The sequence below is a fragment of the Grammomys surdaster genome, unplaced genomic scaffold (assembly GCF_004785775.1).
Source record: "Grammomys surdaster isolate TR1022 unplaced genomic scaffold, NIH_TR_1.0 146, whole genome shotgun sequence".
Classification (NCBI taxonomy): domain Eukaryota; kingdom Metazoa; phylum Chordata; class Mammalia; order Rodentia; family Muridae; genus Grammomys; species Grammomys surdaster.
In genome coordinates, this window is record NW_021604604.1 from 5,702,370 (window position 1) to 5,724,016 (window position 21,647).

General features: G+C 35.7%; 1 protein-coding gene across 2 annotated transcripts in view; it reads right to left on the minus strand.

Annotated features, from left to right (window-relative positions):
- Positions 1 to 21,647, minus strand: part of Plxdc2 (plexin domain containing 2) — a 394,098-nt gene that overhangs the window by 50,671 nt on the left and 321,780 nt on the right. Inside the window, exon 10 of one of the 2 annotated variants that reach the window (XM_028764923.1) lies at positions 5,954 to 6,014. In XM_028764923.1, the coding sequence (XP_028620756.1) occupies positions 5,954 to 6,014 (61 nt within the window). Of the gene's footprint in view, positions 1 to 5,947; positions 6,015 to 21,647 lie in introns of both variants that reach the window. The other variant, XM_028764922.1, reaches the window with a different exon arrangement.

A 21,647-nucleotide genomic window follows, 5' to 3' on the forward strand; every position in this document is an offset into this window, starting at 1 on the left:
AAAGAAAGAAAGAAAGAAAGAAAGAAAGAAAGAAAGAAAGAAAGAAAATTTCAAGTTGATATTAGCAGTAAACTGATCTTGTTTGAATGAATGAAATGAAACTTTAGATATTTGGAATCATCTTCACCTATTCAACCTTTGTATTATCTTTCCTTTGTTTATTTGATATAGCTTCAAGAGATGTAATGTCAAAAGACCAAAAGAGAGAAGAAAAGCATGTTCCTATAGAAAAGGTTTAACACCTACTTGGATGCATGAAAGAAAAGCACATTCTCTTCACCTCAAATGGACAGTGCTATATCTTCTGCATTGCCTAATTGCTGTTGACTCTTTTATGACTTCAAAATTTACCAGCTCCAGATTTAATAGAAATTTGAAATTTTGTTTTCTCTAATGAAATATCCAAGACCACACAGATAAAGGCCTCACTTAAACACAGACTAATTCTTTCTATTAGTGATACACAGAAGACATCAGGAAGAAACACATCTTTTAATCTAATTTATATCCTACAAAAGTAAGTCCCATAGTTTTCATTAGTAAAAATTCCAAATTCTATAGTTAGAAATTGATGTAGCAAACAATCTATTTTTGCTTCTAAGAAACCAATGCTCTGATACTAGGTGGTTTCTCTGAATATGGGCAGTCATCATAAAAACTTAAGAAGTATCAGTAAGTGATGGTCTTGCCTTTAATGGAGGAAGAAGAATCTTTTCACCACTGACTGAAGAATCCCTGGAAAGCTATTTTTTCAATACTCCTATATACTACAGGTTTATTATTTCTGAAGTCACTGTTTGTTCTCACCTCCAAAGATCCAATGATTACATTAGCTCTGACTACTCCCTAGCTATCATCCGCAATTCCAGATCTTCAGAAGGAAATCTCTATACCTGCTTTCAAAGGGCACTTAACATACTTCATTCTTTTTGTAAATTTTCTACTTACATACTCCATTGAATTCACAATAATTGTACTATTTTAATCCCCCTCCTTCATCACCTTTATCTAACTTTTCAATGCCTCCAAATACCTCATTATATCATTATATTTTGAGCCCCCTTTTGATAGTTCCCAATTCTGTATAAAGTAAAAGATCTATTCAATCTTGCCCACTCCAAAGGAAGGTCGGACAGAACAGTCATCCCTGAGTGGAAACTTATAGATTAATCTGCTTTCTCATTTAGAATATCAATGGTGCCTGAAAACAGTTCTGTAATGGATACTCATACATTTCAAGGCCATGGTACCAACGCCTTCATTTTTCTTAATAACCACAATTCCATCATGGTTCTCCTTGCTTTGCCCTTGGCTTGCCTTTCATTCCCTTGATGAAAGAGGCCATCAGCAGGGTCTCTTTACAACAAGTCATCCTACATGTTTCCACATGAACACATCCCCTCTTCCTTTTATTTCAGAAAACAGCTACTATTCCTTACATATAACTTTCCAACTCTGCTCAGCTCAGACAACTTCCTTGGGTTTTTCGAACTTGTTCTTCAGAGAAAATGTTTGCTTTTTAGTATTAGACATTTGTGATTCTTAGATGACTTGTTACTGTTAACATGGAGACATGCATAATCATACACTCCATCCTCCCACTGCTCCACAACACATCCTGATATTGCCTTCTTATACTTTTCAATCCAGTCATGTTCAGGCTTGCAAGGAATTTGGTGTAACCTTCTCATCCCAGACTCTCAAATTCTCCCATTTAATTACACTCTTACCCAGTCCAACTTGGAATTTCTCTATCAATATTTCCATGTATCTCCATAGTTACTAAATATCCCAATGATAACCTATGGTTAATTCACAGTAGTGGACACAGATACCCACTTTTATTTTGGTTTCTGTAACACATGTTCAACAATCTTCTGACTCCCTTCTTACAGCTCCTTTGCTTCCTTTTTTTATTTTTCAATAATGCTTCTTTTTAGGTTGGTGACTTTCACCTATGTTTCAGGACCCTTTCTTTCATTCTGTGCCCTTTCTTGAACTTTCAGATCTATACCTAGTACTTCTTTTAACATCTTGATGTTGAATGTTCACAAATATGCATCTCAACGTAACATTCCTCTCCTCGATGTCAAGGTCAAATATTCATGTATTGAAGGGACATGTGCATGCAGATGCTCCAGACACCTCAAAATAGAGAAGTCTGGGATGGAATTTGCTGTCTACTACTCTCAATGAGCATTATTTAAAAACTTTGTGTTTAAGGTAAAATCTTGGATTTGGTTTGCTTTTGCATTTACAAAAGAAGTTACCTGTATATACATTGTAAGTTTAAAAGCACTATTATTAGGATTTTTAAGACATAGAGAAAATCTCTAAACAAATCTTTTCATTGTTTTTACATCCTCCTCCTCCCCAAATAAAGCCTATAGGCTCTAAAGATAGCAGGAACAATATATATTAACATATTAAGCAACGTTTTAAAAAGACACACACACACACGCACACACACACACGCACACACTCACACACACAAACACACACACAAACACATATATATCAGAGTTGGCCTGGAGGAACAAATGCCAATATCAATATGGCTTATAGGAGACCACCTTGTATCACCAGTAGATGAAGTGATAAATATAAACATTTATTTTCCTGTTAAAGCAGAAACAGTCATACCCTGAAACCCTCAGTACTATAGGCAAACTATCTTTGGCAGAAAGCATCATCTACTCAGGCATTGGAAATGCTCACAGATTAAGATAAAATTAACATACCTTTCTAATTACAGGAAATGAAAAAAAAAAAACACAGACGCACACACAAAGAGAATCTGACAGAATTACCTAAACCAATGAACAACTTGTATTACCAAAACTAAAGTGAAGTTTAGAAACTAAAGTCAATACACATTAGAATGAAGCCTTTAATGTGAACAACACAGATTAAAATATTTAGAAGAATAAATTTATAAAATATTAAGAGCAGGGGTTAAATAGATGGCTAAGTAATTAAAAGTACTGGCTTCTCTTTCAGGGGACCCAATCAATTTTCAGCATCCACATGGCGGCTCACAATCATCTGTAATTCCAATGTTAGAGGATTCAATGCCCTCTTCTGGCTTTCACACGCAGTTTATGGTAGCAAAACATGCTGGTAGAATACCCGTACACTAATACACACACACACACACACACACACACGCACACGCACACACACACACACACACACACACACACATTCTCAAAAGTCATTTGACACAAAACACATAGCTATAAACCTAACAAGGTCCTGCTATGCACATTGAGAAATGTATTCAATATGCACAAGTTACCAGCTCACTTGTTTCAGTGAGGTAGAACATCATATACAAAGTGTTGGATTTATTAGTCAGAGGCTAGCTACATGTTGTGTTGGAAAATCACAATGGGAGTAGGTTGTGAAACAGAGGCCAATATGTAGCTGTCAGAATAGCCCAGGCTAGAGCTGTTGGTCAATTAGACTAATCCCAGTGACTAGTACTGTGGGGACTGTAATGGTGGTGGTAATGGTGGTAGAAGATTGGTTGGTTTAATGGAAGTGAGAACTAAGAAATTATTTTAGATTTCCTTTAGTATTCTTTTTAAAAATATGTAAATTTTTAATAAGACTACTTTAATTCTGAAGTCCAACATGAACGTGAGTATATGTGATTTACACTGTGAACATTAAGCACCAGAACTCTCAATGACCAAGAATATGTTTGCCCCTGTTGTAGCATGCTGTCTTCCCCTTTTAAGAGCATAGCTTCTCAGACTAGAGTCATCACTGGAAAACACTGCTGTTTTCCTACATATCTGGGTTCATTTCTGTGCCTGTGGTTTCTTCATTTCTGAAGCTCAACATTCTATAACTGAGACAACATTGCACCCTCATCGCATGCAAGGAAAATGGACCGGAGCTGATGAACTTGTTTACATACCTGCGGGGAAAGGATTGCTTACCACAAAGCTAGTGATGTGTATAATTTAATTACAAACAACAGGAAACATGGATTATTACATAATGCATTAGATTCTGACCTTCTTTAATGCCATCACAGTCCGCAGAGCACAGTGAATTATCCATCAATGTACTCGGGAGACTTTTCTCTGCCTTGTGTAGTTAACAGGGATAATACTCTGGAGCAAGAAAACTAAAATGTCTGGATCATATTCTGGACCTTGACACAAATCTGAATATTAATTTCAAGTATCTTTTGGGAAAACTGTGGTTACATGAGTTTCCTGGCTAGTCTATGTCAACTTAACATATAAATTAGAGTTATCTGACAGGAGAGAACATGATGGAAAAATGCCTCCATAAGATGAGGCTGTAAGGCATTTTTAAAATTTGGATTGATAGGGGAGTGTCCATTGTGGCTGATGCCACCCCTGGGCTGGTAGTCCTGAGTTCTATAAGAAAGCAGACTGAGCAAGCCACGGAGAGCAAGGCAGTAAGCAGCACCCCTCCATGACTTCTGTATCAAATCTTGCTTCCATGTTTCTGCCTTGCTTGGGTTCCTGTTCTTACTTCCTACATTGATGAACAGTAATAATAAGTCCTTTCTTGTCCAGCTTGCTTTTTGGTTATTGTGTTTCAATGCAGTGATAGAAACACTGATTAAAACAATGAGAACTACAGGGATCTGAATGTAGAATTATGCACATATCAATGTCCTTTTAAAAAAAATACTGTCAGATAATTGAAATAAATGACTCCTATAAAGCAATCTAATTACCCAAGTCAATGTCAAAAATCACATTACATCTTCTGTATTAATACTGTACTTAAAAGTTCAACAATATTGGCTAGGTGGTAGTCACCATACGACTCAAGATAGCTTCAAATTCATAATCCTCCTGTATACTAGGATTGCACATGTACTCCATGGTGACTTTCAAGAATGTTCCTTTTTTATTTATTTATCTTAAACTTTATTTAGTGATACTGAAATTTGACTTAAGGTCTCACATGTAAGTCAACTTTTATATCTCTGAGGTCTATTCTTAGCACAAAGAGGTATTTCTCAGGATTTTTATGAATCATCTAATCTCAAATGTATTTTCACAAAGCTCCTGCTAAACTACAGTAGTCCTAACTGTTCCTAAGATAGTGCTGTGGCTTGACTAGACTCACTCGATGAGAAAATTTGTGTCATGGTTAATTATCATTAAAATTTATGCTTTAAAACGTAACAAAGGAGGTTTCTAGAGAGGTTGCTCAGGGCTTTAGAGTGCATACCACTCTTGAAGAAAGCTGGAGCCTGGATCCCCTGCACCCACAACAAGTAGCTCACTAGTCTCTATAATTCCATCTCCTGAGTTAAAGACCCAATGCTCTTTTCTGGTCACTGTGGAAATAGCGTACATTCATATGGTGCCCATACATTCATACAGCTACTCATATCTCATAAGGGGAAAGAAACAATAAACAGTGTAAAAGTGAGGTGATACTGAAATAATGGACAATAAGAGTCAGGAAAACAGTAAACATGTTAGAATTGCTTTTTCATGTATTATTGATAATCAGATTACCACATTGTATATCACTTCTCAGAAGAGTTCACTGTATTCAATCTTTTCCTCACACCATTATCTTGTTATTTAAGATTAAAAGTGGAGCAATGAACACTCTAATGAGAAAAGGAGCAAATAATTAGGAAATCTGCCTTTTGTGCACACAAGCTCAAATCCCAGATCTCCAGTTCCCTAGCCAGGTGTGCAATGCTGTGGGCTTTCATACACACTCCAGCCCCACATCTCCTCATCCCTACTTCCTCTCTTCAGAGAATGGTTAAGAATAAATTGAGGAAATACATGCGAGTAGCTTGTCCTAATGTTTGGGACCCATTAAGGATTCAATTTCAGCCTCTTAATTTTTTAATAACTAGATACCATTGTAATTAGGTTATAATGTCACAAGTTATGTCAAATTTGTACTAGTGATTTACAAAAGAACGCACCTGTACCTCTTCTGGGCATCCACTATCCACCCAGTCCTGCCGATGGCGATCAAATCCACTGGAGCATCTTCAAAGAAGACCCCATTGTAGTTGAAGAGAGGACACATACCATGTAAAGAGAGGAACAGAAAGAAAACAATTGGTAAAAAGACAGTTCGTAGATCTTTCAGTATAGAGCATCAACTTTCTTCTGATGAACTGAGGACTGGAGACACAGTGTACCAGCTATAAGGTGACATCACTCATTCACGATTCCACAGTCAGCATCACATATAGCAATTCATCACTCCCCTGAGGCTAAACACACTACACAATGCTCACATTATCCCCATGCCAAGTAAACAAAATGCTGTTATATAATGTTGGTTTACTTTCCCTCATTTTCTTAGTTAACCATTAAAATAAAAGCATACAAATTACTTGTAGTCATCATTTTAAAAATATTTCTTGTTCTCTCATGTATATATTCCCATCTCATAAATCCTTGATTGTGTAGTAAACTCATGGGTTTTGAAATCTCTTCAAACAGCTTCTGGAGAATGATCTTTAATGGAATGGTTCTCAAAATTCCTAATGTTGTGACCTTTTAATATAGTTCTTTATGTTGTGGTGACCGCCAACCCAACATTATTTTTGTTGCTACTTCATAACTGAGAGTTTAGTACTGTTATGAATCATAAAATAAATATGTGATATGCAAGATATCTGATGTATGACCTGATGAAAGGGTGATTTGTCCCCCAAAGGGGTCACAACCCACAGGTTCAGGACCACTGCTTTAAACCCTGGAATATTCTGCTTGACAGAAGTGTGATCTTAACTCTTAGGCTGTACAGGACAGACTATACTGACAACATGACTTATTTTGGACATCAGAGTTTATTCTAGGATAGACTCCTAGTCTATTCTGAATAGGTTGAATTCTGGAGAGCTAAAACCTGAGTTACAAAGCAGGTTATTGGCAGGTGAATTCCATCCCTGTAGGATTAGTCCTCAATGACCACCCTAGACCTCAGAGCAGTGTGAGTTCCCCAATTGACCACACATTGTTGCCAAAAGAATACAGCTGTAAGCTAGTGCTTAGTCTCACAGGTCTGCTGGGCTGTGTCCTATGACTCTTACCTCAATCCCTCTTTTAATTCATTTTCCCTCCTACAGTAAATAGTAACTTTGAGCATAATAGCTTTTCTAAGCCATTTGAGTCCCTCCAATGAGCTTGAGTGGGCTTTGGGGGAATTTTCAGTTAGGATTAGATCATGCCAAAAAGGTCTAACTTGGCAAGTACTGGGTTACTAAGATCTTGATCATAGTCTTTATTTCAAATTGGAATACATTTCTTGTCTATTTTAATCTATCCTTTATATCACATTTATCTTCATGGTCCAGCAGTTTCAACCCAGAGCTTGCTCTGACAAAGTTTTGTTAAGTGCTGTGACCAATTTCATATTCTTTGCCTTTTCTTTTTCATGTAAGAGTGGATTTACTTTCATCTTTTAAACAATTTAGTTTTAGTGTGTATGTGTGTGTGTGTGTGCATGTGTGTGCGTGTGGATGAGTATATGTATGGAGATGTATGTGGTATAAATCCATATGTGTTTCTGGGATACAGGGAAATCAGGAGCCACAGGAGGATATCAAATGTCCTGTTTAATCACCCCATGTCTTCTTTCTTTCAAACAAAGCTTTGCACTGAACCTGTAACTAGTCTGGTGGCCATTAAACCTCAGTAAACTCTCTATATAACTAGGGTTACAGGTACATATGTGACTACACCCATTTGTCAAAACTTTGGGGGATTTGAACTCAGACACTTAAGATTGTGTATCAAGAGTTCTTACCCACCAAGTAAGTCATCTACACAGCTCCATTTACCCCTAATAGTTAAATTTGATTGTGTTAATTTTAAATTTAAGTCAGAATCTCATATAGATTATAACTAATATATATCTGACTTATACTATCTTTTTTTGTATAGAATTTCAATTTAGTTTTGACATTCAATAAGTATTAATATATATACTTCCCTTTAATTTTAATAATTGAATATATATTTATAGTTAAGAATGTGGTGGTCTATTTTAATCTAATAGGAATTTATTTACTTAAAATGAATATGTCATCCTAGTCTTACTTAATATTTCTCACAGATCTTATGGTTTTAATTTGCAACCTTCTTTTTGTTCCTTATTTGTTTTGCAATGAGTTCACTTGATGGTTTTTTTTTCCCTAACAATCCTCACCAGAGACAAGCTCTGCCTGAAAGAGCATACTATAATTCAAATGGTATGTGAAAACAACTTTCTTGTCAACAAGGCAGACTATATTCATCATTTCCCCCAGACTAACCCAGTGAAAGGCTGATCCATTAAATCTTTGCTGTGTTATCCCAACCACTTGCATTGAACAAGCTCATAAGTGGTGTAATGTCCACGTGAGTCTAGGCATCCTGATACTGGAAATCTGTAGGTGGCGGCAGCTATCTCTGTTGTTCAGTGACACCATGGTATATGGTGCTAGTGAGGTTTCTGGGCTAGTGAGATGATCACTGTCTTTCTTTTCATTTCTCAAGTCCATATAAATATTAAAGAATATGTTGATACATTTGGTAGGTTTGAATACACCAACATTTTTTTGCAAAAAAATTTTGAGGAGTCAATTGACTGCTAGTAATTAAATGGAATAATTTTAAAATATAGCTTGTTTCATGTCCTCTGGTTTAAAAGTATCTCTGGGATATACCAACTTTTACAAAAAGACAGTGTCAAATCTCAAAACTGTGTCACTGGTAGTATCTTAGAAAAGTTAGTCTCAACATTTGTTAAAATTACCAGGGGAAATTCAGAACACACACTTTTCTTGATTTATTAAACAATCCTGGAGTTATATTGTGTGAAATTAAGTTCTACTTGAAGTCAATTAAGGAACTCGCTTGTTTATTTATTCACAATTCATTTCCTAGTAATTTTTCTGTGGTTTATGGAGGGTGGGAGGACAGAGAATGACAAAGCAAATAAGATTTGCTTTGAAAATGGGCGCGACCGGGGCCAAGAGAAGGCTCAGTGGGATAAAGGCTTTCCAATCAAGCATGATGACCTGTGCTGGGGTACCGGACACTTATGGAAAAGTGTCAGGTTAGGAGAGATTGGGTTATACTGGCCTGTGGACAGCTGGAGAAAACAATGTAAATAAAGGTATAGGTTAGAATTTGTCTTATGAGCATTTGTGTTTCCTTCTTTAAAAATGTTCTATTGTATTACGCCAAATTGGAATTCATTTTTTTCCCCTCGATGGTTGGTTTGCTATGTGACCATATAAAAGCTATTAGTCAGATCCTAAAAACAATTTCTGAAGCCTGGTGACTACCTAGTCCAGTTGAATCTATTAGGTCATGTTTCAAAAGTAAAAGAGTGATTAGAGAAGACATTTAACACTAACCACTAGCCACTACATTCATTCATGTAAAAACATGCACATATATCTGCACATATATGATACATATGCACACACAGACATAAACCTACATAGAAATAAGTAAAAATGAAATCTTCTTTTCTGGTATAATTTCAATTCACTAATCCAAACAAATAATTTAAAAATATCACTTGGTGGGTACATGGGCATGTGGGCTACATTAATCTATACACTGTGAAAATTAAAAAAAAATTAATTTGAGGAATATTTTCTTGTTTCCCCTGAGATGGTTTTTAACTCCTCCCCACCACACTCACTCAAAGTGACCCTGGCATGTCTCAGCATCTTTATTTACCAGTATTTTAACATTATAATCTGTGGTGCCAGCTAACTGAATGACTTGAGAAAGATTCTCTAGCAACTGGAGCTCAGGACTTTTCCCTGTGAATGAGCATCTTCCTTCATAATCCTTACAACACTGACATTCAGAAACGACCACTTTCCTGTAGGTTATGACCAGGACCCATGCCCACTCGTACAATTCCCCTAGTACAACCCATCCTTGTACTAGCTCATCATGTCCAACAGAAGCAAGCTGCTTGACTGTAGTGGTTATTGCTAGCTTCTACCACAATGCAGAGGTCTGCAGCACTCTATTTGTAAATCCAAAATGAAACCGTCTCTCTACTCAGAAAGACATTTGTCTCCCCTGAGCACCATCAGCAAATCCTCTTCTTTACCCTGATACCATGTGCAAGAATCTATGTTACAACCGTCTCTGATTTAGTTTATCCTAGAAGGCTTTTGAGAAAACATGATTAAAATAAGGTGCTTAAACTAGAACTTTGTTCTTAGGCATGTTTTCATCTCTTTTTTAAAAACAGATTTATTTTATGTGTGTGTGTGTGTGTGTGTGTGTGTGTGTGTGTGTGTGTGTGTGTGTGGTTGTAAGTGCCCATGGAGTTCAGAGATGCCAAATCTTCCTAGAGCTGGATCTGGATCTGGAGATATGACTTAGATGCTGGGAATAGAACTTTGGTCCTGCCCAAGAGCAACAAGGACTCATAACCACTGAGTCAATTCTCCATATGGAAATTTCCCTTACTGAAAAAAAGAAGGTTCTCTTAAATTGTGAGAATTGAAACATGTTTTTCTTCAGTTTTTTTCTGTAGGCCCACTACTAAGACATTACTTATGTACTAAAACAACTAAATATTACCAAAGTTTGCCATAAAGCAGGCATTCAGCTGTACCTGTGTATGCTCAGATATATACACACAAGCTATATCTATATCTGTCTATATCTATCTATCTATCTATCTATCTATCTATCTATCTATCTATCTATCATCTTACTATATACCATGGATTATATATTTAAAATGAAGTGACATTATACTATAGAATGGTTCAGTTAAATTAACATATTTATCTATCACCTCAAATATTTTTTTCTATTTAAAACATTTGAAATGTACTTTCCTGGTTATTTAAAATATACACTACCCTATTAATTATAGTTGTGTTTTATACAACAAATATCACAGTATTGTTCTTTACATCTGATTGGAATTTTGCTATTTTTCTTTTCTGAGTTTATTTACTCATTGATAAAACAAATGTTAGGCATGAAATAATCATAAAAAGCAAAAGTTTGATATGTGATAATGATTTAGAAGATGCTGTTTTTAATACCCGAGTTGATATCTATGTGTTGGGCAGGAAGGGAAGTGGACAACTGTGTATAGAAAAGAACATTTTATAGACAAAATTGATAAAAGTATTTAAGAATTATCCTTAAATTTATAATGAATCACATGAATGAGGAATGTACATTTCATATACTACATAGTTCATGGCATGAAATTCTTATCACATGGGGGAATTAGCATCATAGACTATTATGAGAGAAACTACAGTTGCTCTTGCAAATGGACCCACTCTTTCTTTATTATTTGAAAATAGAGACTATTTGGTTTTGAAAATATTCTTCAAATATTCATTTTAATGAAGCTTAATCAACTATTCCCTGTGTTTATATTTCCAGGTCACTTTACTTTTATCGCTGCCTAGTTCAGAGAAGCTAGAGGGCCACATTTCAAATCCCTGCCCATTTCACTCAGCATTAATGAGGTGTTGGCTTAAATGATTCTTCTGAACCATGCTGAAGGAACTAGCAAGGCAGCCCAGAAAACAATGTTCTCTTGCTTGCAGCATCTCTTGAATCAAGAGGTCAAAGCACAAACCATGTCACACTTCTTGTTGATCTCACTTAAAAATGGTGTCAGAAATAGGACTACTTTTGTAAGGGGAGCCTAGAGCATTGATGGAAATCAACTATTAATGCATGGATTTGTAGAAGATAAAATATTTTATATTCCTTGATAAACTATAGTGATTTTGTTTCTAATGTAAATTCTCATGAGGTAAGGTACATCATAAGTAGAATGGTCGAGTAATACAGGTAACTGTAGAATGAACCAACACTGAAACTTATGTGTATAATAGGTTAATCCTTCAGAAACCATTCCAGTTAAAAGCCATGTCAGCTCATGTCAGCAACATGATCTAATATGTGAATTTTTGGGGCCCTAAGAGAAGGATGAGCAGGTGAGAGCAGATTGAAATGAGCTTCAAATCATGATGCACAGAAACAAAGCTGGTTATACATGCAGCAATCCACCGACCCCAGATTAGGACATAGGAATTGGAAATGACAAACAACTCTTAGCTTCTAGCATGTTTACATCAATGGAGTTGGGATTATTTGATTTTGGGTCTATATTAAATTATTTGTTTTATGACATTGTTAAAATGTTTGAGTTCTGATTATGATTTACACAAGAACAAATGATATATTCATTAGAAAATAGTTAAAATCTATTATAATAACTTGGGAAAGACTGTAATATTGCTCTTGTTAATAATTGTGACATGTTTCCCTGTTCTCTCCTGGACTCACATGTGCTACTTCTTCCTGATGAAATAGCTGCATAGCGGGTCAAGATACAAGCTTGGCCATATATTCACTGCAAGGATTATTTATTACAAAGCATAGTGTTTTCATAATTTTATAAATCTAAGGCCCTTGCTTGAGCACAGAGTTTACTTTTGGTTTCTCCTTTCTTTTTAGAAACACACACACAGGGAGAGAAAGAGAGAGAGAGAGAGAGAGGGGGGGGGGGGGGGGGGGGGGGGAGGGAGGGAGGGAGGGAGGGAGGGAAGGAGGGAGGGAGGGAAAGAGAGAGAGAATTCTTCTTTTTAAAATTTTTATTGGATATTTTATTTATTTACACTTCACATGTCATCTTCTTTCCCCATTTCCCCTCCCTAGAACCCCCTATCCCATCCCCCCTCCTCCTTTTTGCTTTTGTACCATTTTAATTACATGCAAGTATTAAGGTCAGTTCTAGGTTGAGGAACTGGCAGAACTTCTTAAAGTAGGCATTCAATTGCATGTGGATGTGTTACAAATGTAAGGTATGGACTATCGGAACTCTTCATTTCGGTCAAAATGAATTACTTCAAGGAGGATGGGGATAGAGACAGACAGATCTCCAGAGCTCATTGCTCAACCAGTCTAGAAAAGCAGTAACATTCAGCAAAAATCCCTGTCTTTAAAGACAAGGCAGCCAACCATTGAAGAAGACACCTTACATCAACCCGTTGCATGCACACACATGTACACATATGATGTTCAACACAGAGTCTTTCAAACTGTTAATTAAATATCAGGAGAAATATATTTAAAATCAAGTTTCTGTGTGTATTCTGAAGCTAGATTTTTTTTCTTTCCAAAAATTGCATGACACATAGACAGGTTTTCTATTTCATGCTAATCTTTCTTCTGTTTTAATAATTACAATCTACTGGGTAGTTGATGTCATGTCCCTTCCCATCCCCAATTGAGAATGTCAATTTAAAAACACTGTCCAAAAAGTACTTTAAAACATACATGATATGTGTTCCCTCATAAGCATTCCATGAACTCTTCTGAATAGCCAGTTTATTAAAAATTTACAGAAAAGTGGGAGGGTGTGGTGGTGCATGCCCTTAGTCTCAGCACCTGGGAAGCAGAGGCAGAAGGGTGCTTGTGATTTCTAGGACAGCCTGGTCTACACAGAGAAGTCCAGGACAGCCAGACTGTACATGGTGAGACCCTGTCAAAACAAAACAAAACAAAACAAAACAAAACAAAACAAAACAAAACAAAACAAAACAAATTTACAGAGAAGATAAGAGTGAGCATGTTCTAGTGCTAACATAGTTAATTTTGTACTTAGTGTTTAAAGCATCTTACTATAGAACCTTGTTTGATTGTCATAATAACTTAGGCATTATTTCCATGAAAAACAATCTCTTAAAAATAATTGTTAATAACAGGATACAATACATTATATGACTTCATAAAATTATTTTAAGTATAGGTGAAAGTATCTGTTTCATTGTATCTATTTTAAATTGTGTTCGGTTTATTTTTCAGCTTTGGGAACTGACTTTGGTACATGCAAGTACTCAATTGAGTGCATTCCAATTACCTGTGAAATTGTACCATTATAAATACACACTGTACCCCTTTGCATGTAGGTAAATTGCTACCTGGCATGTGATTACATATGCATCTAATATTTTACCCATTTTATTCAATCATTTTGTGTTGATATGAATCAGGACTTTAAAATTGGTATTCTACTTGCCTGTAATTTACTGGTTTAATATAAAACATGAATTCTATTGAACAATATATAATTTTCTATAGCAAATATCTTAATATTTTAATTCTTTTGTATAATTTATTTCTCTATAATTGACTTTATTCTGTTATATACCAGAAATTGAGACTAATATTTTAAAAGTATATATTTCTTTAAAATAGATAAGACATGTCATGTATTGAGCTTGTCTAGTGCTTACATTTGTCATAATGATCTTATTTGCAATGCTTTTATTGGACAGTTTCATTTCTTCATTGCTGTGACTTTTATAATTACACTCTGATGTTTCAAGTAATAGTCTTCATGTGCATTTGACAGAATTGATGTGAAAATAATTGAAGTCCTAATATATTCTAGGTTTCTATACAGTACAGTGTATTCAAGGACTAGTTTAGACACCTCATCAAAGGCCTAGTGTTTCCTTTATGTAGATTACCCGCATTAGGTGTGTCAGAGACTATTTTGTCCAGTTTTGCTTTTATTTAGGTTTTAGCACTGCATTGTCTCAATGGCTATTTCTGATCCAGAGAGCTAGTTATTTGTGTAATTGTTTTATAAATGGGTCCTTTACTTTCAAATTACAGCTTGTCTCTCTTTTTAATAATCATATCTCTTGTTTATGTGCTTTTCACTGTGGATTAACTAGAATGTCACATTGTATTGGGTCTCACAGTCTTGGTTTATTCTGTGTTTTAATGGGAATACCACTGAGACTGCAGCACTATATTTTATGTTGGAAAATAATATTTATTGGTGCATTTAATTAATATTCTACTTCAATTTGATAATAATTTTTACTTAGCAAAAAACATGCTGTTCTTTCCCCTAAAACTTTCCCCCATCTTTGAAGATATCAAATGATCTTCAGTATCAGTGCTGTGTGTTTATTTAAATATTTCCTCTCTTTCATACTTGGAAGCAAATTCTTGCTTCTGGGTTCGAAGTTGTTCTTAAACTTGTGATCATTCCACCTCGGCCTGCCCAAGTGTTGTGATTACAGGCATGAGCCACCATGCCTGTCATATCAATCAAATGGCTTATAGAAAACAATATTTATAGTCATGCGATAAAAATATTTGACTATGCTTTAATTTTAGCTTTTAGTTGGATTTGAATTTTAACTAATGAGGCATGAAAGTTGAAGGCTAATAAATAAATGAACTATCTATGAGTAACTATAGCTAATATACATTATGAGGAAAATTAAATTTTTTGGTAAAAAAAAGATGAAGCAGCCTTCAGTACTGCCCAACTATATAAATTGGTACTGATTTATAAAGGTAAGGAGAAAGTAGAATCTAAGAAAGTCAGTATTTGGAACACTCAGTCATTGATTGCTTCATGCTTTGGGGCCTCGATTTACAAGAGAACAAAGAAAAATATATCCACTCAGAGCTGGACTGTTAAAACAAAGAAACAACAAACAAACAATAAGAGCTACACCAGATTAAGAATAATCATCGAACAATTAAAACTAATCCTTTTCAGAGACAGGAAAGGCATGTATTACGTCGCTGGAAAGTTGGGAAAGTATTGATTTAATAAACACTAAGTTAAAGTTAGGAACGGGGAAGCACTTCAGTCATCAGAGTGCTTAACTCACAAGCTTTGGGACTTGGGTTGAATTCCCAGAACCCATGTGAAATGCTTGGTGTGAAAGCAAGTGCTTACAATTTCAGTCATGGTCTCAAGAGAGGTGGAGATGAGTGGATTTCTGGACCCTCTGGACAGCTAGTCTAGATTACTTGGAAACATTTCAGGTGAATACAAGACCCATGCTTCACAAGGAAGATTGAAATTGTCCTCTGCCTTCAATATGCATATGTACACATGTGCAGCAACACCCACCCACATGTCATACACACATACTTGTACACACACACACGTCCAAACTTAAACATCCATGAGGACTAAATGTAGAGGAGTATGCTATACTTTTTAAGTCTAATGTAAAGTATAAACTATTGCACCAATGAAATAAAAGTTACATATATTTTTACTTCTGAATCCCAAGAATTAGTATCTACTATCAAATGAGACCAAACAATTAAGGACGTTGAGCACCTGTCAATAGAGCTATCTCCAGGAATAATAGTTTCTGGGATTGCAGGAAAGTATATGTTAGAACTTAGATGAGACAAACTTTAAAACATTCCTCCACAATAATGAAAGATGTTTTCACTAATGTTTTTCTTTCTTTTGTAAGCTTCCTACTGAGCAGTGGTCTCTAGCATCTGGACTCCTTTGGTTGCTTCCCTTCTGCTCTGAAGTACCACCACAACCACACACTAGTCTCATTTTCTATAAGAACACTCAAATTGTTCTTCCAGGAAGAGTGTCCCTTAATCATAGAACATCCTTTCCTCCACCACAGTCCATATTCAGGGTCACAGTATACAGCTGGAGGACAGGAAATTTATTATCTGATGAGAATTTTTAAATAGAAATATGAAAATAAAATTTGTGTTTACTAGGTGCAATTACCATTTAAAATTAAGCTGGTTATTTCAATATTATGAAGAAAACATTTCTTTGGTGATTTATCTAAAATATGACTTTTCAAGTAAGCAGACTCTGGAAGGGTATTGTATCTATTTGAAACTTTATTTATGAAATATTTTCAATTTGGAAGGAATGATCTTAGCTTTTCATGAGTTAATGATAATCAGAAGCTGAAGTGTATTTATTGGGAAATAATTTGATCTCATTTAAAAGTTCATTACATTTCTTCAAACTACATATACATAAGTAAATTGTTACATAATATTTATATGAGTTTCTATAGGTACATATATGGGTATGCACGTGGGAGTGGAGGTCAGAGGACAACCATAGATTTTGTTCTTCTGGAGCTGCTGGGGTTTTGAGACATGGAAATTCACTAGCCTAGAACTTGTTAAACAGACTAGCCTGGCTAGGTCAGGGAGCCCCAGAGATTCACCCATCTATGCCATCTCATTACTAGGATGACAGGTGGGTGCCAGTATGTATGACAATTTTATGTGAGTTTGGAGGATCAAGCTTGAGTCCTCATGCTTGCTAAAGATCACTTTCTTAGCTGAATTCCCTCCCCATCCCAAATAATACATATTTCTACTTTAGAAAAGAAATAATACATTCATTATTGTATTATACCTAAGTAAGGCTACCACTTTTGTAGTCTTGTGGATAAATGATTATAAAAATTTATGAATTATAGAATATTTATTAAAAAGAATACTGCTATTTTTCTACTTGACTGAATGCACAATGTATAGAATCCTGCTTGGCAGTGGCATGCTAGCATAGCCTAAAGAAATGAGGTACAGTATAGAATATCCTATTAGGAAGAGCATTCTATTAATATAGGATATCAAGATCAAAATATTCTATTAGTACAGAATATCTATATAGAAAAATATCCGATGCTGTATAGTGTATCATTCCAATATTGAGCTAAGCAGCCATGAGTTAGTAATTATCAGTTTTAACATGCAGCAGGGGTTAGAGGGGTGCCTCATTCTGTGTGACTATCACAGTTTTGACATGCAGTGCAGGGGAATGGCTGCCTCATTCTGTTAGACTATCACAGAGAGAAGGGATAGATAGTGGAGGTCATTGATACCAGCTTAAAGGTGTAATAAGTCCTGACTTAAACTCCTATCAACAGTTGTCCATTATAGAATTCTCACCATCAATAGTCTCCACAGTCATTCTCATCTGACAATTGCAAAATCTCAAGGCTGCTCATCTTAATGGGATGAGTTGAAGTTTTAAAATTGCATAAATGAGGGGCTGGATGAACAACTCCATGGTTAAGAGCACTTATTGTTCTTGCTAGACATCCTGGGTTTAATTCCCAGAACCCATGTGGCAGCTAAAGCAATCTGTAACTAAAGTCCCAGTTGATACAATTTTCTTCGCTGGCCTACACAGGCACTTTATGCACATTGTGTTCAGCCATAAATGGAAGACACTCGTACACATGGAATAAAAGAATATATCTTAAAATTACTTTGCAAACATAGGATCGGTTTGCAAGTTCCAGTGTTCATTGACTATTAACAGTTAATCAGGGAGGTGAGGTTTTGTGAAAATCAAGAGCATAAAATCTGCCTTTGCTGGAAGCTTATGAGGAATAAATGAGACAAGCTAGGTGAAGCACTGGTTTAGTGCTTTGTATAGTAGCCTTCAAGTGAATATGTTAGTTATTACTTTTACCCGCCTTTAAATATGCCTGTTAAAAATTCTGTAACATTACCCATAAAGGGAAAGCCACACAATGTAATGCAAGACCTGACTAACAACTCAGCTTCCATAGTCAGAAAAGCCAAAGTGACAGAACTGAGAAAAGAAATCCTCACTTTGGGGTGAGCCTATTCTTCTGGAATCAAAAATGTTCTTGCTAGGACCAACTTTGCTATTATCAAACAGAAAGAAGCACCGAGTCTTTAAGAAAGGAGACAGATTTGAACCTCCTGGCTGTAGGCCACTGAGGAACACGACTACTTCTGGAAGTTTCAGGATTGTTTTTCGGACATTCCTTCTTAAAAATTTCCTGACTTCAATCCAAATGTCCCATGGTAAGCTGCACATCACCCTGACTGAATGAACGGAGAAGAGCCCAGAATGACATGTGCCATGTCCATGGCTCTAAAATAGGAATGCAAAATCTGGGGAGTATAATTTTCTGTGCCTAATAAAACATTATTGTTGTCTATAAATTTTGATTGAGCAATCATGTCTGCTATCAGGCTATGTACATTCCTTGGTAGCATCAATAATGTGTGCATCAACCTACTCTCAGCCTATCCTTCCTCAAAATGGGGAAAAAACATCCTAATTTATTATTTTACAGCAAGAAAAGCCTCATAATTTCTCCTGGGATGTTGAAATGGACATTAAAAAAATAGATGCAGGTGGGATGTTCTGATTCTCAGAATCCATTTTGATCCATAAACACTGCGGAAAAACACTATTTAGGATACTAGAAACCACCATCCTTTTCTCTTGCTAGAAAACAGATGTTATTGTTCTCTGCTGATCCTTCCATTTCTAGTGGACAGAGCACTGGGAATCCTAGCAGACTTGGATCTTCAGACATGATCTTTAGAAAGAAACCTGTTTAGCTACAGAAGGTTCTTTTCTTCTTCACCAGAAAACCATGAATTTATCACTGACTTTCTCTCACTGCCAGAGTTCAGGCTATATTTTGCCAGAGAGTTCAGTATTTGGGAGCTAATAAAGGGAGTTAAGGCGAGAAGGCTTGGCTCTGAGCCTCCACCAGGCTGTACTCAATAAGATCTAGTTGTGTCTGGAATTCCACAATGTAAGTGTTCCTCCTACTTAAGAAGAACGAGCCTCATAACCATGTTGTTGATTCTCTTGGACACTTTGCTCGTTAATTAATACCGATCCTTATCATTGAATTTTATAGTGTTATTAAATCTTTTGGACAAGTAATATGAGCTCATTTGACATATGATATCAGTCAGGGAACAAGAGAAAGCAATGGACTCTTACTTTATGTTCCTCCAAGTTGCTGCATGTAATAGCAGATAATCATAACTATGTAAATCATAATCATTAGAAAACACAAAATCTTGTGTTGGGGAGGTGCCTCCATTGACAACGGCGCTTGTTCCTAAAGTCTGATGGATGATCTGAGTTTAACTCTGAAACCCAAGTTGGAAGGAAAGAAGACTCCTGAAAGAAATGACATCTATTCATTTCATGTACACACACTCACACACGCACACACACACATACACACACACCACTAATGATAATGATGATAATAATGAAGAAAACTAATAAATACAATACCAGTAGATATTTCTGGAAAGACCCTCTTTTATAACTCCAATTTTATATCCTTTAAGAGAATGAGATAACTTTTCTAATATTCCTGTTAAAATATCTTTTTTAAATATATATCATAGTCAATATTCAGTTATACTAACCTTTCAATATACAAATATTTTTTTGTTCAATATCAGTAATTCATTTGAATCATTTCTATTTTCCCACTCACGTTTCTAATAAAAGGGTCAATTTAATTTCAACTTCAAAGTTTTAAAGAATTATTATTCTAAGAATAAATACATTAAATTTTATGGAAACATTTTTCTTAGACTTAATAGAAATTGTTGCGATGTTACTAAGGTTGTCCCCTTATTAAATAGCATCATGTCTGAGAACATTGAATTACATATTTAGATACATAAAAATGTTAGATATTACGGTGCATTTGTTTTTGTGTTCATTTATACCTATATAAAATCAATGTATCTCTTGGATTTCAAGTTGTGCTTTCAAGGCTTAGGAAGTAAGATGGTGGTGATTTGGATGGTCCTCAGTAGCAGAATGCTTGCTTAGCATATACAGTATCTTGAGTTTGATCTCTTGCTGAAAAGTAAGGATGTATAATGTTTCTTTGTGTTTTGCACATGTATGTATGTATTGTGTGCATTGGTATGTGTATGTATGTTTTCATGTGTGTTAGTTCACATGTGTGTAAGTACACAAGAGGTTTCAAAATTGATGTTGGGTGCCTTGCTTGGTCACTTTCTATATTATTTTCTGAGGCAGTATCTCTTGGTAAGTCTGGAGTTCAAAGTTTGACAACCTGGCTAGAGATCTTGCTCCAGAGATTCTCTGCCCCAGCCTCTGGGTCCAGGTTCTAGGTGGACAGGCAGGATGCCACACCTGCCCAGCTTTTACACAGGTCTAGAGATCTTCACCCTGATCCTCACGGATCACAGCAAACACATTATCCCTAGTTGTTTCCCAAGACCCTTGACGTATAATTTTAGTAGTATTATAGAAAGAGTAGTAGACTACATATTATTACATTGTAGTAGATTATATAGGGGGATTATAGACTGTTTGGTTTTCTTTTAGCAATTTTGTTCTGATCTGTTTATTATCCATCTGCAGAGACACCTAAAAGCTTAGAAGCATTCTTTGTGGACGCAAGACCCAAATTCTTAGCAAATAGATGGCCCATGACACAGTACTAAATTCCTTCCAATTTTAGGATTAATTTTGGTCATAGAAGAGTGTGTTCTTCCATACTGCCTACTTTTATCAAACTTGTTGGGCATATAAAGTATCAGATTATTAAATGCTAACTCTATTTGGATTTTATGCAGCTCATCTTTACCAATGTTCTGTCTTATTAAGGACAGCAAAAAAGTGAGAGTTTTTAATTTAAGAATTGGAATGTAAAACAATTTTCCACTTCATAAAATAGTCAATGCCAAGTTGTGTTAGCACAAGCATTCATAGCTGGGCACTTTTTCTTCAGCTTTTTTTTTTTTTTTTTTTACTGTTGTTTTAAGTTAGCATACTAACATACACTATCCTTAGTTTCATTATGGCATTCTATACTACTTTGTTCTTTTTTGCTCTCCTCTACCCCAAACTCTCTTCTAAACAGTTATCTTTTTCACATATGTCACATGCATTCTGTGAGCTTCTCTTCCTCACCCTCCCCACATTCTCTGAGAGCCACTTTTCCCCTCAATGTCCTTCTTTATTCCTACGGCAGCCCTGCATACTTCATCAAGCCCATTAAAACCTGACTCAATATT